This window comes from Ascaphus truei, chromosome 14, assembly GCF_040206685.1.
Source record: "Ascaphus truei isolate aAscTru1 chromosome 14, aAscTru1.hap1, whole genome shotgun sequence".
NCBI lineage: Eukaryota > Metazoa > Chordata > Amphibia > Anura > Ascaphidae > Ascaphus > Ascaphus truei.
In genome coordinates, this window is record NC_134496.1 from 7,678,842 (window position 1) to 7,700,490 (window position 21,649).

Consider the following 21,649-nt stretch of genomic DNA (forward strand, 5'->3'; position numbering starts at 1 on the left):
TTCGATGTGCTGTACTGCCACCTGCACGGCTTCCCGCAGCCGCGGCCCCCACGCTTCACCAACGATCCCTAGTGAGTCCCAGCTCTGCTCCAGATTCAGGTCTTGCCATCAACGCTGTGGGGTCAGCAGCAGCTGAGCTGGGATCCTGATTCTTATCACTGTGTCTTTCCCTTGTATCCTGTCTTCTCTCCTAGATCAGACTGTCGGCTTCTGGGCGCCGGGACCCGCCGCGATGTATAAAGAGATGTCATTTATCATAGAAACCATTAGGAGCGAGCTCAGGGGCTCGTGTATTTATACAAAGGGGCGGAATTAAGTGTAGGCGCACCAAACGCTGGATAAGGAGATGGCGTCGTGCTCAGAGACCCCATATCTTCTCTACGGGTTTTGTCAGCGCGGTCTCTGTACATTAATGTTGGGGAACTTTTTAACGCCTTCGCTGTCAGAGCGTTGAAGGCCCCTTCTGGCAGCAAAGGGGATGATCAACTCCAGTCCACAAGGGCCACCAACAGGTCAGATTTTAAGGATATCCCTGCTTCAGCACAGATTGAGCCACCTATGTTGAAGCAGGGATATCCCTAATACCTGGTCTGTTGGTGGCCCTTGAGGACTGGAGTTGGCCTCCCCTGAACATGGGGATCATCATATAACGAGTAGTATAATATTAATTAATATTAATGATTATTGGAGATAAGGAACAATGCAGAGGTATTAAACAAATTCTTTGCCTCTGTGTTTACCAGGGAAGAATCAAGTTCAATAGTAGTGCCGCAGGAGGAAGCCACAACCTCCATATTAATGACCAATTGGTTAACTGAGGAAGAAGTTCATAAGCGACTTGAAAAAATTAAAGTAAATAAGGCACCTGGCCCCGATGGCATACATCCAAGAGTTCTCAAGGAGTTAAGCTCAGTAATAGCCAAACCATTATATATAATATTCAGGGAAACCCATTTCCACAGGCTCAGTACCACAAGATTGGCGTAAAGCAGATGTGGTGCCTATATTTAAAAAGGGAGCTAGATCACAACCAGGAAATTACAGACCTGTAAGCCTGACTTCAATAGTGGGGAAACTACTTGAAGGTTTAATATGGGATAATATTCAGGAATACCTAATGGGGAAAAAAATTATTAGTAATAGTCAGCATGGATTTATGAAGGATAGATCTTGCCAAACTAACCTTATTTGTTTCTTTGAGGAGGTAAGTAGGAATTTAGACCAGGGTAATGCAGTTGATGTGGTCTACTTAGATTTTGCAAAGGCTTTTGATACGGTTTCACACAAGAGGTTGTTGTACAAAATAAAGCAAATTGGACTCAGTAATAATATATGCACCTGGACTGAAAACTGGTTAAAGGACAGACAACAGCGGGTTGTCATAAATGGAACTTTTTCATGTTGGGCTAAGGTCGCGAGTGGAGTACCACAGGGATCGGTACTGGGTCCACTGCTTTTTAACTTGTTTATTAATGACCTTGAGGTTGGCATAGAGAGCAAAATCTCCATCTTTGCTGATACTAAATTGTGTAAGGTAGTAGAATCAGAGCAGGATGTCATTTCTCTTCAGAAGGCCTTGGAGAGACTCGAAACGTGGGCAGGTAAATGGCAGATTAGGTTTAATACAGATAAATGTAAGGTTATGCATTTGGGAAACAAGAATAAACAGGCTACTTACAAATTAAATGGGGATAAATTGGGGGAATCCTTGATGGAGAAGGATTTAGGAGTGCATGTAGACAGCAGGTTTACCAATAGTGCCCAAAGTCATGCAGTAGCTGCAAAGGCAAACACGATCTTATCTTGCATGAAACGGGCAAAGGATGGAAATATAGTAAACATAATTATGCCCCTTTACAAAGCATTAGTAAGACCACACCTTGAATATGGAGTTTAATTTTGGGCACCACTCCTTAGAAAAGACATTATGGAACTAGAGAGTGCAGAGAAGATCCACCAAATTAATAAAGGGGGATGGATAATCTAATTTATGAGGAGAGGCTAGCTAAATGAGATTTATTTACATTAGAAAAGAGGCGTCTAAGAGGGGATATGATAACTATATACAAATATATTCGGGGACAATACAAGGAGCTTTCAAAAGAACTATTCATCCCACAGGGCAGTACAAAGGACTCGGGGCCATCCCTTAAGGTTGGAGGAAAGGAAATTTCACCAGCAACAAAGGAAAGGATTCTTTACAGTAAGGGAAGTTAACGTGGAATTCATTACCCATGGAGACTGTGATGGCAGATACCATAAATTTGTTCAATAAAAGGTTGGACATCTTTTTAGAAAGGAAAGGTATACAGGTAGTCCTCGTTATCCAACGTTTCACTGTACAACGAATGGCATATCCAACGCTTTACAATGCAACCCTAAGGGCTGTTTTTCGACGCCGGAATGCGTTATCCGACGCTCACCGCCACTGATTAACATGGGACTCACTTTGCAACGGTTTCACTATCCAACGCTACTCCCAGAACAGATTCTGTTGGATAAGCGAGGACTGCCTGTACCTAATAAGTAAGCATGGGAAGGATGTTTATCCAGGGAGTAATCCGATTGCCAATTCTTGGAGTCGGGAAGGAATTTATTTTTCCCCGTATGAGATATCATTTGATGATATGTCACTGGGGTTTGTGTTTGCCTTCCTCTGGATCAATATACTGTAAGTACAGATATAGGATAAAGTATCTGTCTAAAGTTAGCATACTAAAGGTTCAACTTGAGGGACGTACGTCTTTTCAACCTCATCTACTATGTAACTATAACTATAGTATGTAACTGTGTAATTAAGCAATGTTTCTCCATAGGACACTTCAAAGCTCAGGGAGGCACTTGTCCCCACTGGAATGAGCCTTGTAGCATAGCACAGCTTAGTAAATATGGGCCTCCGTCTGTGCCCCACTCACTCTTCTCTCTGGATAATTTTCTTTCCGTTCTGTGTGTCTCTTCTGTATTATTTTTAGTAACGTTATTATCGTTTATTTGTAAAGTGCCAACATATTCCGCAGCGCGGTACCAAGGGGGTCCAAAAAGATACACAGCGGTAATGAGGGCCCCGCTCCTGAGAGCTTACAATCTAGAGAGATCTAGAGAGACTGCTCGTTTGGGACGGAGTATACATCAGGTTGGGACAGGCGGGCCAGGGGAATGCTAACTAGGCGAAGATTGCAATATGAAGGCGGGACAGAGTGAGGGAATTAGGATTTTAGTTGCGTCATGAGTGGGAAAAGGGCGTACCCTGGCGATATTTCGGAGGTGGAGATGGCCAGACTTAGTAAGGGAGTGAACACGAGGAATGAAGGAGAGGGCAGTGTCAAAGATGACCCACAGACAACGAGATTGAGGTGTTGATGAGATTGTGGTTTTAGTGCGTGTGGGTGGGGGTGTAGGGGTGGCAGTGGAAGGGGGAAATAGTTTTACTTCTGTTTTGGACATGTTAATCTCAGATAAGGGTGGGACATCGAGGAGAGATAATGGGTGACACGGGTCAGGAGAGATGTTGGTCCAAGGGAGCAATAGATGATGGCAACACGGAGACAATGGACAGCGTGGACTTCGATGGATGGGAGGGAGGTAAAGGGGGATATAATGTGGAATGTGCAGTGTGGGGAGAGTAGGATACCCACTCCTCCACCCTTTCTCTTCCCAGGTCTGGGATTTTGGCTAAGGGAAAGAGCAGCGGTAACTGTGGGGGGTGAGCCCGCTTTCTGACATGGCTAGGAGGTTGAGAGCATTGCAAATGAATAAGTCATGGACAGCTGCTTTCTGTATTCCCATTCTTTTTGCCTTGAGCCTCTGACGCTCTGTCTTCCTCTTTTATGACTTCCTCTGTGATTCTTTGCTTTGCCTTTTTATTTGTATCCGCTCATCTCTCTTTCCTCTCTTCTGTTTCAGTCCTCTGTTTGTCACGTGGAAGGCCGGACGTGACAAGCGTCTCCGTGGCTGTATCGGAACTTTCTCTGCCATGAACCTTCACTCAGGACTCAGGGAATACACCCTAACCAGGTATTGAGAGCACACACGCATGCGCCTGAAATAACTTCAGGGTGCAGCTGCAGATAACAGCATAGGCAATAAAGACAGCTGTTCAGGCACTCACAGGACCTCGAGAGTGTGTATACACACACACACACACACCTTTAACAGGTACTGGGTGCATCACCATATGCACAGTAACTACCTATCCCCAATGTATACACACCTTATAAATCTACTGAGTGAATAGCTCTTCAACTGGCGGCCTGGGCTGAGGGGCCTTGATGTGCGGAATGGGACCCGCCTGCAGCCTCTGGCCTCTCCCCGCCCGCAGCCTCTGGCCTCTCCCCGCCCGCAGCCTCTCACCTCTCCCCGCCTGCAGCCTCTCGCCTCTCCCCGCCCGCAGCCTCTCGCCTCTCCCCGCCCGCAGCCTCTCGCCTCTCCCCGCCCGCAGCCTCTGGCCTCTCCCCGCCCGCAGCCTCTGGCCTCTCCCCACCCGCAGCCTATCCCCGCCCGCAGCCTCTCGCCTCTCCCCGCCCGCGGCCTCTCGCCTCCCCGCCCGCGGCCACTTGCCTCTCCCCGCCGGCCTCTCCCCGCCCGCAGCCTCTCGCCTCTCCCCGCCCGCAGCCCCTCGCCTCTCCCCGCCCACAGCCTCTCACCTCTCCCCGCCCGCAGTCTCTCGCCTCTCCCCACTCGCAGCCTCTCGCCTCTCCCCGCCCGCAGCCTCTCGCCTCTCCACGCCCGCAGCCTCTCGCCTCTCCCCGCCCGCAGCCGCCCGCAGCCTCTCCCCGCCCGCAGCCTCTCCCCGCCCGCAGCCTCTCCCCGCCCGCAGCCTCTCGCCTCTCCACGCCCGCAGCCTCTCGCCTCTCCCCGCCCGCAGCCGCCCGCAGCCTCTCCCCGCCCGCAGCCTCTCCCCGCCCGCAGCCTCTCCCCGCCCGCAGCCTCTCCCCGCCTCTAGCCTCTCACCGCCCGCTGCCTCTCGCCTCTCCCTGCCCGCAGCCTCTCTCCAGAATTTAATGGTCATAGAATACAATTTGTAATAATGGAAGTGTAGATAAACCTCACTCACATATTGACATATAAAGAGTACTGGATGGTACATCGCAATGAGACCAAAATAATTCAATGTTATTAAGTATAAACAACGACGCAAGTGATAATATATAATTTAAAAGTTCCCCAATGGTGAGGCGGTACTGTGGTACTTAATAATGGCAAGTATTAATTGAATGTACTTTACCAATTTATGACCACTGAAAGGTATCCAGTAGGGATGCCAGTCAGTATACCAGTAGGATCAGGATGCCAGTCAGTATACCAGTAGGGATGCCAGTCAGTATACCAGTAGGATCAGGATGCCAGTCAGTATACCAGTAGGGATGCCAGTCAGTATACCAGTAGGGATGCCAGTCAGTATACCAGTAGGATCAGGATGCCAGTCAGTATACCAGTAGGGATGCCAGTCAGTATACCAGTAGGGATGCCAGTCAGTATACCAGTAGGATCAGGATGCCAGTCAGTATACCAGTAGGGATGCCAGTCAGTATACCAGTAGGATCAGGATACCAGTACAAATAATGAATCTAATACATGCTATGTGCGGTGGTAAACAGATGCAGATGTCATATAACTAGAGAGATGCATAAGGGAATGCACAATCTCACAACGCTAAAGGTGGTGTATGAGGAATAGTAACACTCGGATACAAAGAACCTCTATAAGTCAAACAAGTACATTATACATCACAATGGAATATCACAATGGTATATATATTGGCATTAGCATACTAAATACCCAACGGTTAGTGCATTATGGGAGTAGCGCAAATATAAGTGATTCATTTGACACATGTAGCTGAGCTTCCCAGAGTAAAGCATAGGGCACCGCTGGGTAACATTGCTAGAGAGTGGTAGTTCTATCTGTATACATATCCTGACACTGAGAAGAGGTTCTGGTAGTTCTATCTGTATACATATCCTGACACTGAGAAGAGGTTCTGGTAGTTCTATCTGTATACATATCCTGACACTGAGAAGAGGTTCTGGTAGTTCTATCTGTATACATATCCTGACATTGAGAAGAGGTTCTGGTAGTTCTATCTGTATACATATCCTGACACTGAGAAGAGGTTCTGGTAGTTCTATCTGTATACATATCCTGACACTGAGAAGAGGTTCTGGTAGTTCTATCTGTATACATATCCTGACATTGAGAAGAGGTTCTGGTAGTTCTATCTGTATACATATCCTGACACTCAGAAGAGGTTCTGGTAGTTCTATCTGTATACATATCCTGACACTGAGAAGAGGTTCTGGTAGTTCTATCTGTATACATATCCTGACACTGAGAAGAGGTTCTGGTAGTTCTATCTGTATACATATCCTGACACTGAGAAGAGGTTCTGGTAGTTCTATCTGTATACATATCCTGACACTGAGAAGAGGTTCTGGTAGTTCTATCTGTATACATATCCTGACACTGAGAAGAGGTTCTGGTAGTTCTATCTGTATACATATCCTGACATTGAGAAGAGGTTCTGGTAGTTCTATCTGTATACATATCCTGACATTGAGAAGAGGTTCTGGTAGTTCTATCTGTATACATATCCTGACACTGAGAAGAGGTTCTGGTAGTTCTATCTGTATACATATCCTGACATTGAGAAGAGGTTCTGGTAGTTCTATCTGTATACATATCCTGACACTGAGAAGAGGTTCTGGTAGTTCTATCTGTATACATATCCTGACACTGAGAAGAGGTTCTGGTAGTTCTATCTGTATACATATCCTGACATTGAGAAGAGGTTCTGGTAGTTCTATCTGTATACATATCCTGACACTGAGAAGAGGTTCTGGTAGTTCTATCTGTATACATATCCTGACACTGAGAAGAGGTTCTGGTAGTTCTATCTGTATACATATCCTGACACTGAGAAGAGGTTCTGGTAGTTCTATCTGTATACATATCCTGACACTGAGAAGAGGTTCTGGTAGTTCTATCTGTATACATATCCTGACACTGAGAAGAGGTTCTGGTAGTTCTATCTGTATACATATCCTGACACTGAGAAGAGGTTCTGGTAGTTCTATCTGTATACATATCCTGACATTGAGAAGAGGTTCTGGTAGTTCTATCTGTATACATATCCTGACATTGAGAAGAGGTTCTGGTAGTTCTATCTGTATACATATCCTGACACTGAGAAGAGGTTCTGGTAGTTCTATCTGTATACATATCCTGACACTGAGAAGAGGTTCTGGTAGTTCTATCTGTATACATATCCTGACATTGAGAAGAGGTTCTGGTAGTTCTATCTGTATACATATCCTGACATTGAGAAGAGGTTCTGGTAGTTCTATCTGTATACATATCCTGACATTGAGAAGAGGTTCTGGTAGTTCTATCTGTATACATATCCTGACACTGAGAAGAGGTTCTGGTAGTTCTATCTGTATACATATCCTGACACTGAGAAGAGGTTCTGGTAGTTCTATCTGTATACATATCCTGACATTGAGAAGAGGTTCTGGTAGTTCTATCTGTATACATATCCTGACACTGAGAAGAGGTTCTGGTAGTTCTATCTGTATACATATCCTGACATTGAGAAGAGGTTCTGGTAGTTCTATCTGTATACATATCCTGACATTGAGAAGAGGTTCTGGTAGTTCTATCTGTATACATATCCTGACACTGAGAAGAGGTTCTGGTAGTTCTATCTGTATACATATCCTGACACTGAGAAGAGGTTCTGGTAGTTCTATCTGTATACATATCCTGACACTGAGAAGAGGTTCTGGTAGTTCTATCTGTATACATATCCTGACACTGAGAAGAGGTTCTGGTAGTTCTATCTGTATACATATCCTGACATTGAGAAGAGGTTCTGGTAGTTCTATCTGTATACATATCCTGACACTGAGAAGAGGTTCTGGTAGTTCTATCTGTATACATATCCTGACACTGAGAAGAGGTTCTGGTAGTTCTATCTGTATACATATCCTGACACTGAGAAGAGGTTCTGGTAGTTCTATCTGTATACATATCCTGACATTGAGAAGAGGTTCTGGTAGTTCTATCTGTATACATATCCTGACACTGAGAAGAGGTTCTGGTAGTTCTATCTGTATACATATCCTGACACTGAGAAGAGGTTCTGGTAGTTCTATCTGTATACATATCCTGACATTGAGAAGAGGTTCTGGTAGTTCTATCTGTATACATATCCTGACACTGAGAAGAGGTTCTGGTAGTTCTATCTGTATACATATCCTGACACTGAGAAGAGGTTCTGGTAGTTCTATCTGTATACATATCCTGACACTGAGAAGAGGTTCTGGTAGTTCTATCTGTATACATATCCTGACACTGAGAAGAGGTTCTGGTAGTTCTATCTGTATACATATCCTGACATTGAGAAGAGGTTCTGGTAGTTCTATCTGTATACATATCCTGACACTGAGAAGAGGTTCTGGTAGTTCTATCTGTATACATATCCTGACACTGAGAAGAGGTTCTGGTAGTTCTATCTGTATACATATCCTGACACTGAGAAGAGGTTCTGGTAGTTCTATCTGTATACATATCCTGACACTGAGAAGAGGTTCTGGTAGTTCTATCTGTATACATATCCTGACACTGAGAAGAGGTTCTGGTAGTTCTATCTGTATACATATCCTGACACTGAGAAGAGGTTCTGGTAGTTCTATCTGTATACATATCCTGACACTGAGAAGAGGTTCTGGTAGTTCTATCTGTATACATATCCTGACACTGAGAAGAGGTTCTGGTAGTTCTATCTGTATACATATCCTGACACTGAGAAGAGGTTCTGGTAGTTCTATCTGTATACATATCCTGACACTGAGAAGAGGTTCTGGTAGTTCTATCTGTATACATATCCTGACACTGAGAAGAGGTTCTGGTAGTTCTATCTGTATACATATCCTGACACTGAGAAGAGGTTCTGGTAGTTCTATCTGTATACATATCCTGACACTGAGAAGAGGTTCTGGTAGTTCTATCTGTATACATATCCTGACACTGAGAAGAGGTTCTGGTAGTTCTATCTGTATACATATCCTGACACTGAGAAGAGGTTCTGGTAGTTCTATCTGTATACATATCCTGACACTGAGAAGAGGTTCAGTGTGTGTTCTGTATCCAGAGATCTCTCTGCAGTATAAAGATGTATCACAACGATAGTCGCATCATGTCACGAGTGTGTGTGTGTGTGTGTGTGTGTGTGTGTGTGTGTGTGTGTGTGTGTGTGTGTGTGTGTGTGTGTGTGCACGCGTGTGCACACTAACCAATAGCTGAGCGAACGTGCCTCCAGTACATACATGTTAATCCCCTGTCACCCCGCAGTGCCCTTAAGGACAGCCGCTTCCCCCCGCTGACCCGCGAGGAGCTGCCCAAGCTGTCCTGCTCCGTGTCTCTGCTCACTAACTTTGAGGACGTGGGCGACTTCCTGGACTGGGAGGTGAGCGGCTACATGTTAGTCTCCCAATCACACCCACTTCAGGGGTTAGGTTACCAGCGAAAGGAGGGAGGCGGCGAGAAGTAGTGTTCTCAGGCTCTGTTGCTATCATGTCTGTATTGCAGCACTTCTTCTGGTCCTTAACCTTTTCAAAGCTGCTCCCCCCCAACCCCCTTACCCCCCAACCCCCTTACCCCCCAACCTCCTTACCCCCCAACCCCCTTACCCCCCAACCCCCTTACCCCCCAACCCCCTTACCCCCCAACCTCCTTACCCCCCAACCTCCTTACCCCCTTACCCCCCAACCCCCTTACCCCCCAACCCCCTTACCCCCCAACCCCCTCACCCCCTTACCTTTTCTCCGACGTCATAACATCATGTGACGTTGCCATTTGATCCCACGTTGCCTAGTGACGCGCCCCAGAATCTGCCGGAGACGAGGTACGGCGCACACAGAGGTCCGCACGCCGCGGCAATTATTTAAAATGTTGTGGTGAAGAGCTCGGGGTCTTTGTAAGCGTCGCACCCCTGGAGTAGTAAATCCCTGCCCCGGAGAGCTTACAATCTAAATGGTATGATGGGAAACTTAAGACAGGGGTGCGCAAATAGGGGGCGGGAGATTTTTCTGGGGGGGCGCAGGCGGTTGCAGAGGCCCCGCGCTCTTCCCCCAAGCATTTAATTAAATGCCGGGGGATCGCGTGAAGCCCCATGCAACACTCCACTTACCGGGATTCAGCCGGGTGTGTGACGCGTCGAATGACGCCGCGGGTCACGTGACACCGCGGCGTCATTTGACGCGGATACAAGGTGGGGGGGGGAGGGGGTGAGAGGCGGGGAAGAGAAGACGGGGGGCGCAGTTTCAAATTTTGCGCTCCCCTGACTTAAGAGACAGGTAAGGGAATAAGTGCAGTAGATGGCAGTCATTGGTAGGAGTGACACAGTGTGTGACAGGAGCCATGAGTCCCGGCTAATGAAATGTTTCATTTAAGAGGTGAGTTTTAAGGTTAGTCTTAAAGGTGGGGAGAGAAGGTGCACGGCGTATACTGAGTGTGAGGGAGTGCCACAGGTAAGGGCAGTGAGGGAGAGAAGGTGCACGGCGTATACTGAGTGTGAGGGAGTGCCACAGGTAAGGGCAGTGAGGGAGAGAAGGTGCACGGCGTATACTGAGTGTGAGGGAGTGCCACAGGTAAGGGCAGTGAGGGAGAGAAGGTGCATGGCGTATACTGAGTGTGAGGGAGTGCCACAGGTAAGGGGCAGTGAGGGAGAGAAGGTGCACGGCGTATACTGAGTGTGAGGGAGTGCCACAGGTAAAGGGCAGTGAGGGAGAGAAGGTGCACGGCGTATACTGAGTGTGAGGGAGTGCCACAGGTAAGGGGCAGTGAGGGAGAGAAGGTGCTTGGTGTATACTGAGTGTGAGGGAGTGCCACAGGTAAGGGGCAGTGAGGGAGAGAAGGTGCACGGCGTATACTGAGTGTGAGGGAGTGCCACAGGTAAAGGGCAGTGAGGGAGAGAAGGTGCACGGCGTATACTGAGTGTGAGGGAGTGCCACAGGTAAGGGCAGTGAGGGAGAGAAGGTGCTTGGTGTATACTGAGTGTGAGGGAGTGCCACAGGTAAGGGGCAGTGAGGGAGAGAAGGTGCTTGGTGTATACTGAGTGTGAGGGAGTGCCACAGGTAAGGGGCAGTGAGGAAGAGAAGGTGCTTGGCGTATACTGAGTGTGAGGGAGTGCCACAGGTAAGGGCAGTGAGGGAGAGAAGGTGCACGGCGTATACTGAGTGTGAGGGAGTGCCACAGGTAAGAGGCAGTGAGGGAGAGAAGGTGCACGGCGTATACTGAGTGTGAGGGAGTGCCACAGGTAAGGGGCAGTGAGGGAGAGAAGGTGCTTGGTGTATACTGAGTGTGAGGGAGTGCCACAGGTAAGGGGCAGTGAGGAAGAGAAGGTGCTTGGCGTATACTGAGTGTGAGGGAGTGCCACAGGTAAGGGCAGTGAGGGAGAGAAGGTGCACGGCGTATACTGAGTGTGAGGGAGTGCCACAGGTAAGAGGCAGTGAGGGAGAGAAGGTGCACGGCGTATACTGAGTGTGAGGGAGTGCCACAGGTAAGGGGCAGTGAGGGAGAGAAGGTGCACGGCGTATACTGAGTGTGAGGGAGTGCCACAGGTAAGGGCAGTGAGGGAGAGAAGGTGCTTGGCGTATACTGAGTGTGAGGGAGTGCCACAGGTAAGGGGCAGGGAGGGGAGAGAAGGTGCACGGCGTATACTGAGTGTGAGGGAGTGCCACAGGTAAGAGGCAGTGAGGGAGAGAAGGTGCACGGCGTATACTGAGTGTGAGGGAGTGCCACAGGTAAGAGGCAGTGAGGGAGAGAAGGTGCACGGCGTATACTGAGTGTGAAGGAGTGCCACAGGTAAGGGGCAGTGAGGAAGAGAAGGTGCTTGGCGTATACTGAGTGTGAGGGAGTGCCACAGGTAAGGGGCAGCGAGGGAGAGAAGGTGCACGGCGTATACTGAGTGTGAGGGAGTGCCACAGGTAAGGGGCAGTGAGGGAGAGAAGGTGCACGGCGTATACTGAGTGTGAGGGAGTGCCACAGGTAAGGGGCAGTGAGGGAGAGAAGGTGCTTGGCGTATACTGAGTGTGAGGGAGTGCCACAGGTAAGGGCAGTGAGGAAGAGAAGGTGCACGGCGTATACTGAGTGTGAGGGAGTGCCACCATTTCACTGCTGTTTGTAGATTTTGGTCCTAGGAGGGACTACCCCTTTAAAAGGGCCGTTGCTTCTAGGACCCAAGTGAATTTGTGGCAGTGGCATGTTCAGTGTGTGACGTGTAGGTGATTGACACCATCCTTCAATAAACACGTGCTTGGGTACTGCTATATTTTGCAAACGTTTCATGTCTCGGGTACCTTGTTACAGAATGTGCCCTTTTGTTTGACTAATGATAGCAGCAGAATTAGTTTGAAGAGGTTCCGATTTTATTTTTTATACACAGAAAGCAGTGAAAGTTGTATTTTAACCCCTCGTGGGACGACCCCTTTAACATCTTCTCCCTCCATCTCTTCCCCTCTCTCAGGTTGGAGTCCATGGGATCCGGATTGAGTTCCTGAACGAGAAGGGAGTGAAGCGCACAGCCACCTACCTGCCAGAAGTGGCCAAGGAACAAGGTGCGTCTGCCCATGTATGTCCCTCTCTCAACATCCTCTCTCTGGAGCAGGGTTTTTTAACTTTTTTTTGGTTCTGTGGAACCCCAACCCTCTCTAACAGCGCGTCTGAGATTAGATGCATTGTAAGGAACCCCAACCCTCTCTAATAGCGCGTCTGAGATCATATGCATTGTAAGGAACCCCAACCCTCTCTAATAGCGCATCTGAGATCAGATGCACTGTAAGGAACCCCAACCTTCTCTAATATCGTGTCTGAGATCAGATGCATTATAAGGAACCCCAACCCTCTCTAATAGCGCGTCTGAGATCAGATGCATTGTAAGGAACACCAACCCTCTCTAATAGCGCGTCTGAGATCACATGCATTGTAAGGAACCCCAACCCTCTCTAATAGCGCGTCTGAGATCAGATACATTGTAAGGAAACCCAACCCTCTCTAATAGCGTGTCTGATATCAGATACATTGTAAGGAACCCCAACCCTCTCTAATAGCGCGTCTGATATCAGATACATTGTAAGGAACCCCAACCCTCTCTAATAGCGCGTCTGAGATCAGATACATTGTAAGGAACCCCGACCCTCTCTAATAGCACGTCTGAGATCAGATACATTGTAATGAACCCCAACCCTCTCTAATAGCGTGTCTGATATCAGATACATTGTAAGGAACCCCAACCCTCTCTAATAGCGCGTCTGGGATCAGATGTATTGTACATTGTTCTGTATTTGCTACAAGTTTCAAATTACCTGAAAATGGCAGGGCGCCCTCTAGAGACGCCCGCGGAACCCCAGTTGAAAAACACTGCTCTAGATCTCTAGCCATTGTCGATAAAGCTAAAATATCTGCACCGCCAACTACACATCAAACTTCCTAGTTCTCTCTATGTACTGCTATCAAAGAAGGTAACCCATGGGTGCATCAAATGCCCGCAATGTCACATTAACCCTTTCAGACCTGGCAGACCTGATCATGCGCATTACTTTGTATTTGAAAATATAAATATAGATTTCAAGATCTTATATCGGGTCAGAACGGATTTACCCAGGGGGTTCTCCAAACCTCAAGACCCCCTCTCGCCCCCCCCCCCCCCAGCAGATCAGGTTTTCAGGATATCCCTGCTTCAGCACAGGTGGCTCAATCAAGGGCTCTTTGACTGAGCCACCTGTGCTGAAGCAGGGATATCCTGAAAACCTGACCTGTTGTGGGGGGTCTTCAGGATTGGAGTGGAGAACCCCCTGGGTTAACCCTTTCTCTGCTGGGGGAGTTGGAAACACATTGCTTTGCATTTCAAATGTGCTTCAACTTCTACTTGCTGCGTTGGTTAACCCTAATGGGCTCAAAATGGAGGCACGGCTCAATCCGTAGCAGACTAATACTGACCTTTTCATGCACCTGTCTCATTGCTAGCGGCCACTTCCCCCTGAGGCCGTGGGAACCCCGGGATCGCAGACGCCCTTTCATTCATCAGTTGATCTGTATTTACCTGGATATATACTAAGGACACCATAGTGACTGGCGTGTGCATGGATGGAAGGTTCCAGAAATGCTGCCCGCTCTAAAACATGTCTGCAAAATTGGCTTTTGAAACCACGCTCTGTCCTGCACCACTTATTGTCGGCGTTGGCAAATCCATGGTTAGGAACCCCCCCGGTGCAGGGTATCCAGTTAATATCTATGTGAGCGATCCCATCAAAAAGTACCCAGTGCTGAGGCTTTATAAAGCGCTCTCTCGTCTCGCTTGGTCTTCCCATGGAGTACCAACTACATGCTACAGATACACAGCTAATAACATGCGCTGGTCACATGCTCCTTGTGGGAAACCCATTGTGCCGTGTGCTCGCGTTGATCGCGTCACGTGTTGCCGTGGAGTAAATGTGTGTGGTGTCCGTCCTCAGACTGGGATCAGACTCAGACAATAGACTCTCTGCTCAGGAAAGGCGGCTTGAAGGCTCCCATCACCAACGCGTTTAGGAAAAGCATCAAACTCACCAGGTGAGATCTTCATCCTTCCGCTAACTTCGTACTAATCGCAATATTTCTTTTCCTCGTGTATTTAGCGATATTTACTGCTGTCATTGTTTTCATCGTTGTGCATAGAATTTAGCAGACACTGTAAGTACCTGTGCCAAGGAGCTTACAATCTATTTTTGGTATCTCAGGTTCAGGGAGATCAAGTGTCTTGCCCAAGTACACAAGGAGGGCCGACAGTGAGATCCAGACAGGGTGATCCAGACAGGGTGATGCAGACAGGGTGATGCAGACAGGGTGATGCAGACAGGGTGATGCAGACAGGGTGATGCAGATAGGGTGATCCAGACAGGGTTTACACACGTCAAAGCCATTGTTGCACTATCCTACTCCCTCAGCCAATAGCTATTCCTTTAACTCCTATACCCTTCTACCTAGTGTAGGCACTGTATTATCACTTATATTAGCCTATGAGTGTAGGCACTGTATCACTTATATTAGCCTATGAGTGTAGGCACTGTATCACTTATATTAGCCTATGAGTGTAGGCACTGTATTATCACTTATATTAGCCTATGAGTGTAGGCACAGTATTATCACTTATATTCGCCTATGAGTGTAGGCACTGTATTATCACTTATATTAGCCTATGTGTGTAGGCACAGTATTATCACTTATATTAGCCTATGAGTGTAGGCACTGTATCACTTATATTAGCCTATGAGTGTAGGCACTGTATTATCACTTATATTAGCCTATGAGTGTAGGCACAGTATTATCACTTATATTCGCCTATGAGTGTAGGCACTGTATTATCACTTATATTAGCCTATGAGTGTAGGCACTGTATCACTTATATTAGCCTATGAGTGTAGGCACTGTATCACTTATATTAGCCTATGAGTGTAGGCACTGTATTATCACTTATATTAGCCTATGAGTGTAGGCACTGTATTATCACTTATATTAGCCTATGAGTGTAGGCACAGTATTATCACTTATATTAGCCTATGAGTGTAGGCACAGTATTATCACTTATATTAGCCTATGAGTGTAGGCACAGTATTATCACTTATATTCGCCTATGAGTGTAGGCACTGTATTATCACTTATATTAGCCTATGTGTGTAGGCACAGTATTATCACTTATATTCGCCTATGAGTGTAGGCACTGTATTATCACTTATATTAGCCTATGAGTGTAGGCACTGTATCACTTATATTAGCCTATGTGTGTAGGCACAGTATTATCACTTATATTAGCCTATGAGTGTAGGCACTGTATCACTTATATTAGCCTATGAGTGTAGGCACTGTATTATCACTTATATTAGCCTATGAGTGTAGGCACTGTATTATCACTTATATTAGCCTATGAGTGTAGGCACAGTATTATCACTTATATTAGCCTATGAGTGTAGGCACTGTATCACTTATATAAGCCTATGAGTGTAGGCACAGTATTATCACTTATATTAGCCTATGAGTTTAGGCACTGTATTATCACTTATATTAGCCTATGAGTGTAGGCACTGTATCACTTATATTAGCCTATGAGTGTAGGCACTGTATTATCACTTATATTAGCCTATGTGTGTAGGCACAGTATTATCACTTATATTCGCCTATGAGTGTAGGCACTGTATTATCACTTATATTAGCCTATGAGTGTAGGCACTGTATCACTTATATTAGCCTATGAGTGTAGGCACTGTATTATCACTTATATTAGCCTATGAGTGTAGGCACAGTATTATCACTTATATTCGCCTATGAGTGTAGGCACTGTATTATCACTTATATTAGCCTATGTGTGTAGGCACAGTATTATCACTTATATTAGCCTATGAGTGTAGGCACTGTATCACTTATATTAGCCTATGAGTGTAGGCACTGTATTATCACTTATATTAGCCTATGAGTGTAGGCACAGTATTATCACTTATATTCGCCTATGAGTGTAGGCACTGTATTATCACTTATATTAGCCTATGTGTGTAGGCACAGTATTATCACTTATATTCGCCTATGAGTGTAGGCACTGTATTATCACTTATATTAGCCTATGAGTGTAGGCACTGTATCACTTATATTAGCCTATGAGTGTAGGCACTGTATTATCACTTATATTAGCCTATGAGTGTAGGCACAGTATTATCACTTATATTCGCCTATGAGTGTAGGCACAGTATTATCACTTATATTAGCCTATGAGTGTAGGCACTGTATTATCACTTATATTAGCCTATGAGTGTAGGCACTGTATTATCACTTATATTAGCCTATGAGTGTAGGCACTGTATCACTTATATTAGCCTATGAGTGTAGGCACTGTATCACTTATATTAGCCTATGAATGTAGGCACTGTATCACTTATATTAGCCTATGGAGTGTAGGCACTGTATCACTTATATTAGCCTATGAGTGTAGGCACTGTATTATCACTTATATTAGCCTATGAGTGTAGGCACTGTATCACTTATATTAGCCTATGAGTGTAGGCACTGTATTATCACTTATATTAGCCTATGAGTGTAGGCACAGTATTATCACTTATATTAGCCTATGAGTGTAGGCACAGTATTATCACTTATATTAGCCTATGAGTGTAGGCACAGTATTATCACTTATATTAGCCTATGAGTGTAGGCACAGTATTATCACTTATATTAGCCTATGAGTGTAGGCACAGTATTATCACTTATATTAGCCTATGAGTGTAGGCACTGTATTATCACTTATATTAGCCTATGAGTGTAGGCACAGTATTATCACTTATATTAACCTATTAGGGGACCACAGTATGTTCCTCCCATTGGTCGCTTCTGTCTTGGTTTCATAGCTCGTTTATAAGTCCCTTCTGTCCTTGTCAGTTTGGGGTGGAGGGACAGAATTGATGAACTGTGGGTCCGCTCTCTATTTGCTACCATATGATAGCAGAGAATAGAGGTACAGTCCATCCAGGTTCTCCTTTCATCCATAACAAGGATAGAAGGAACATTAAAACAAACATGTCGCTCCTACTCCTACTATGAGTGTAGGCACTGTATTATCACTTATATTAGCCTATGAGTGTAGGCACTGTATTATCACTTATATTAGCCTATGAGTGTAGGCACAGTATTATCACTTATATTAGCCTATGAGTGTAGGCACTGTATTATCACTTATATTAGCCTATGAGTGTAGGCACTGTATCACTTATATTAGCCTATGAGTGTAGGCACTGTATCACTTATATTAGCCTATGAGTGTAGGCACTGTATTATCACTTATATAGCCTATGAGTGTAGGCACTGTATTATCACTTATATAGCCTATGAGTGTAGGCACAGTATTATCACTTATATTAGCCTATGAGTGTAGGCACTGTATCACTTATATTAGCCTATGAGTGTAGGCACTGTATCACTTATATTAGCCTATGAGTGTAGGCACTGTATCACTTATATTAGCCTATGAGTGTAGGCACTGTATTATCACTTATATTAGCCTATGAGTGTAGGCACAGTATTATCACTTATATTAGCCTATGAGTGTAGGCACTGTATCACTTATATTAGCCTATGAGTGTAGGCACTGTATCACTTATATTAGCCTATGAGTGTAGGCACTGTATCACTTATATTAGCCTATGAGTGTAGGCACAGTATTATCACTTATATTAGCCTATGAAGTGTAGGCACTGTATCACTTATATTAGCCTATGAGTGTAGGCACTGTATCACTTATATTAGCCTATGAGTGTAGGCACAGTATTATCACTTATATTAGCCTATGAGTGTAGGCACTGTATCACTTATATTAGCCTATGAAGTGTAGGCACTGTATCACTTATATTAGCCTATGAGTGTAGGCACTGTATTATCACTTATATTAGCCTATGAGTGTAGGCACAGTATTATCACTTATATTAGCCTATGAGTGTAGGCACTGTATCACTTATATTAGCCTATGAGTGTAGGCACTGTATCACTTATATTAGCCTATGAAGTGTAGGCACTGTATCACTTATATTAGCCTATGAGTGTAGGCACTGTATCACTTATATTAGCCTATGAGTGTAGGCACTGTATTATCACTTATATTAGCCTATGAGTGTAGGCACTGTATCACTTATATTAGCCTATGAGTGTAGGCACTGTATCACTTATATTAGCCTAGTTCGCCTAGATTCTATCAAATGTGTTTTCACTTCTACTTGCTGCATGTAATAACCCCACCGGGCGATGCCCGCTGCAGGTACAGTGGATGGAACAGACTCGGTGGGAACCTTCAGTGTGTGTCACCATCTCACATCGCACTTGATGGACCAGTGATACAAATAACAGCCTGAAAGGGGACCACAGTATGTTCCTCCCATTGGTCGCTTCTGTCTTGGTTTCATAGCTCGTTTATAAGTCCCTTCTGTCCTTGTCAGTTTGGGGTGGAGGGACAGAATTGATGAACTGTGGGTCCGCTCTCTATTTGCTACCATATGATAGCAGAGAATAGAGGTACAGTCCATCCAGGTTCTCCTTTCATCCATAACAAGGATAGAAGGAACATTAAAACAAACATGTCGCTCCTACTCTACTGTCTCTGAATGGCAGGCGCAACATACGGCGGGTACATACTTTGGTCCCTGTAAAGCAGCCATCTTGCCCAACCGTTTTTACTTAGTTTGTTTATATATCTTCTTGTGTTTTACAGCATGAGATCCGGGGGGAGGACCAACAGAGCTGAGCCATGCTGTTTGTAGCTCCGCTCACCCACCCCATTCCCGAGAGATTTACTGCCAAATCAAGCAGGTCCCGCTGGCCAATAGGAAGCCGCAACATCATCCAATAGCTGAGGTGCCCAACGCCAGTCCTCAAGACCCCCTACCCCAACACGTCAAGTTTTCAAGATATCCCTGCTTCAGCACAGGTGGCTCAATCAGGCTCAGTCTTCGACTCAGCCTCTGATTGAGCCAGCTATGCAGATGCAGGGATATCCTTAACTTGACCAGTTGGGGCGGGTGGGTTCCTGAGGGCTGGCGTTGAGCACCTCTGTCCTATTGGATGCCCATTTTTATGCCATGGGGGAACACCTGGAAATATCGCTGCAGCTGAAAATAATGTGGTTCAGCTCTAGAGTTCCAATGCTGTCATATATATATTTATATATGTCCGTGAAATAGGTGGGATTGCGTCTTTAAGGCTGTTTCTTTCACATGATGGGGACATTTAGTGAGGTATGAGAGAGATAAAAGGCCTGTGACTTGTTAGGCTGCTGCCATGGCACTGAATGTTCTGCGTTCTTCCGGGACAGGTACCGCAGTGAGAAGGTGACAATCAGTTACACGGAGTACATGGCCGCCCGCCTGCCCGCACAACAGAACGGCACTGTGCACGCACCGCCTCTGTATACTCATTACTCCTGACACAGCGCTGCCCCCGCCGCAGCCCTACCCCCCGCTCGCCGGCAACGCCTGTGATCTTCCGACAGCCGACTCCTCCTCCGGCCCCTCCTCCTGGTCCAGTTACCTGTACTACTGCACCATCTTGTGAGCTTCAGCGGAGGGGAGCAGTGGCCAGAGACTGGCAGATACACACAGCCTTACCTCGCACCCCCTCGCTCTCACCGGGACTCTGCGTGGGGGGAAAAGAGAGAGCTAAGAGGGGTGTCGCCTCCAGGATAAGGGGACTGCCACCCCGGAAAAGCACTTTTAGGTTTTTACATTCTTTATTATTTTTTATATACATTTTTTTTTTTTAACCTCAAGAAAAGCCTTTCTTTCCGCTGATAACCTGCTCCCCCAGAACCTCTCGCGCTGGCCGGGGTTAGGACTGGAGAGGTTTGCATCATGTAGCTGTAGCAGTGTGGTACAGGAAAGGTGAAGATGCCTCAAACCTGCACGGAGAGGCGCAGTTACACTCTCAGGGGGTTATTCATTAAAGTGCGATAGTGACTTCAATAGAAGTTTCTGTGCCGTATTGCCCGATCGGCACGATCCCAGGTTAATGACTAACCCCTTCTGTCTCTTTCTCCCGTCTTATTTCATGTATTCCCCCCCTCTCCTGCCCTTTGCTCTCCCCTCTTGAGCTCTCTGGCACATGTAACAAAAGTGCACTCGCTGATTTGACCCCTCATGCTCACGCATGCTCTTTGGCTTAAGCAGTCTCTTGCTAGCACTCATCATCTATCCATCTTTTGCTCAAACATTCTCCCCCTTTTCTATTCTCTCTCGTTTTCCTCCTGTCTCTCTCACCTCTGGCGTGGGGTATGACCACTGTCTGACATTAGTCCTTCTGCTTCCCCTTTTTAACACAATAAAGCAGGGGCGGCCAACTCCAGTCCTCATGGGTCACCAACAGGTCAGGTTTTAAGGATAGCCCGGCTTCAGCACATGTGGCTCAGTCAGAATGCCTGAGCCACTTGCGCTGAAGCAGGGATATCCCGAATACCTGGCCTGTTGTGGACGGAAGGAGTTGGTCACTCCTGCCATGAAGGAACATAGCTGCCGGCACACGAGAAGTGGGGGGGTGAGCGAGAGACGGTGTATTATCCATGTGCGCCAAGAGCCGGGGAGAGTGGATAGTTTTTGTCCGTGAAATGTCGGACTCCCCGGCAGTTAGCTCCATCTTAACCCTTTCGCTGCCAGAGCGGTCCTGCAGAGCCCTCTGGCAGCAAAGGGGTTAATGGATACCCCCTCAGCCCATCTTCTCCCCCGAGGAATCACGAAGATTGTCTCCCCCTCCTTGCTGCTGAGAATAAATTCAACTGATTGAATTGGGGCTCAGTGCCGTGTCAGTGCTATGTAAGAGCAGATCAACGACTGTGAGAGGATGCTGCCAGGGCTATGCACACACTGCTGCCCACAGGGCATCTGCGCGGCTGCCCGGAGAGCTTAGACTCGTGTTCATAAGCAAGCAGCTCACTCAGGGTGTATCCTATGTAGCAATGCCTTACATGTATGGATCAGTTATTGCTTGAGGGTGGGGTTTGGGGCTTCTCAGAAGGCACTGCAGGTGTTGGGTGACCATCAATTGACCCTTTTCTTACCAGGGGGGAGGCCCAGCAGTGAAATGGTCAATTGAC

The 21,649-nt window shown here is 46.5% G+C and overlaps 1 protein-coding gene across 4 annotated transcripts in view; it reads left to right on the forward strand.

Annotated features, from left to right (window-relative positions):
• The window catches only part of AMMECR1L (AMMECR1 like), a 25,948-nt gene extending 4,603 nt beyond the window's left edge, over window positions 1-21,345 (forward strand). For 2 of the 4 annotated variants that reach the window (XM_075569647.1, XM_075569648.1), the window contains exons 2-7: window positions 1-71; window positions 3,904-4,014; window positions 9,352-9,466; window positions 12,527-12,617; window positions 14,514-14,610; window positions 19,880-21,345. The exon at window positions 1-71 is cut by the window's left edge and continues 256 nt beyond it. In XM_075569647.1, coding sequence (XP_075425762.1) covers window positions 1-71; window positions 3,904-4,014; window positions 9,352-9,466; window positions 12,527-12,617; window positions 14,514-14,610; window positions 19,880-19,991 — 597 coding nt within the window. In that variant the 3' untranslated portion in view covers window positions 19,992-21,345. Of the gene's footprint in view, window positions 72-3,903; window positions 4,015-9,351; window positions 9,467-12,526; window positions 12,632-14,025; window positions 14,488-14,513; window positions 14,611-19,879 lie in introns of those variants that run through there. The other 2 variants (XM_075569649.1, XM_075569651.1) reach the window with 2 other exon arrangements.
• The last annotated feature ends 304 nt before the right edge of the window (window positions 21,346-21,649 follow it).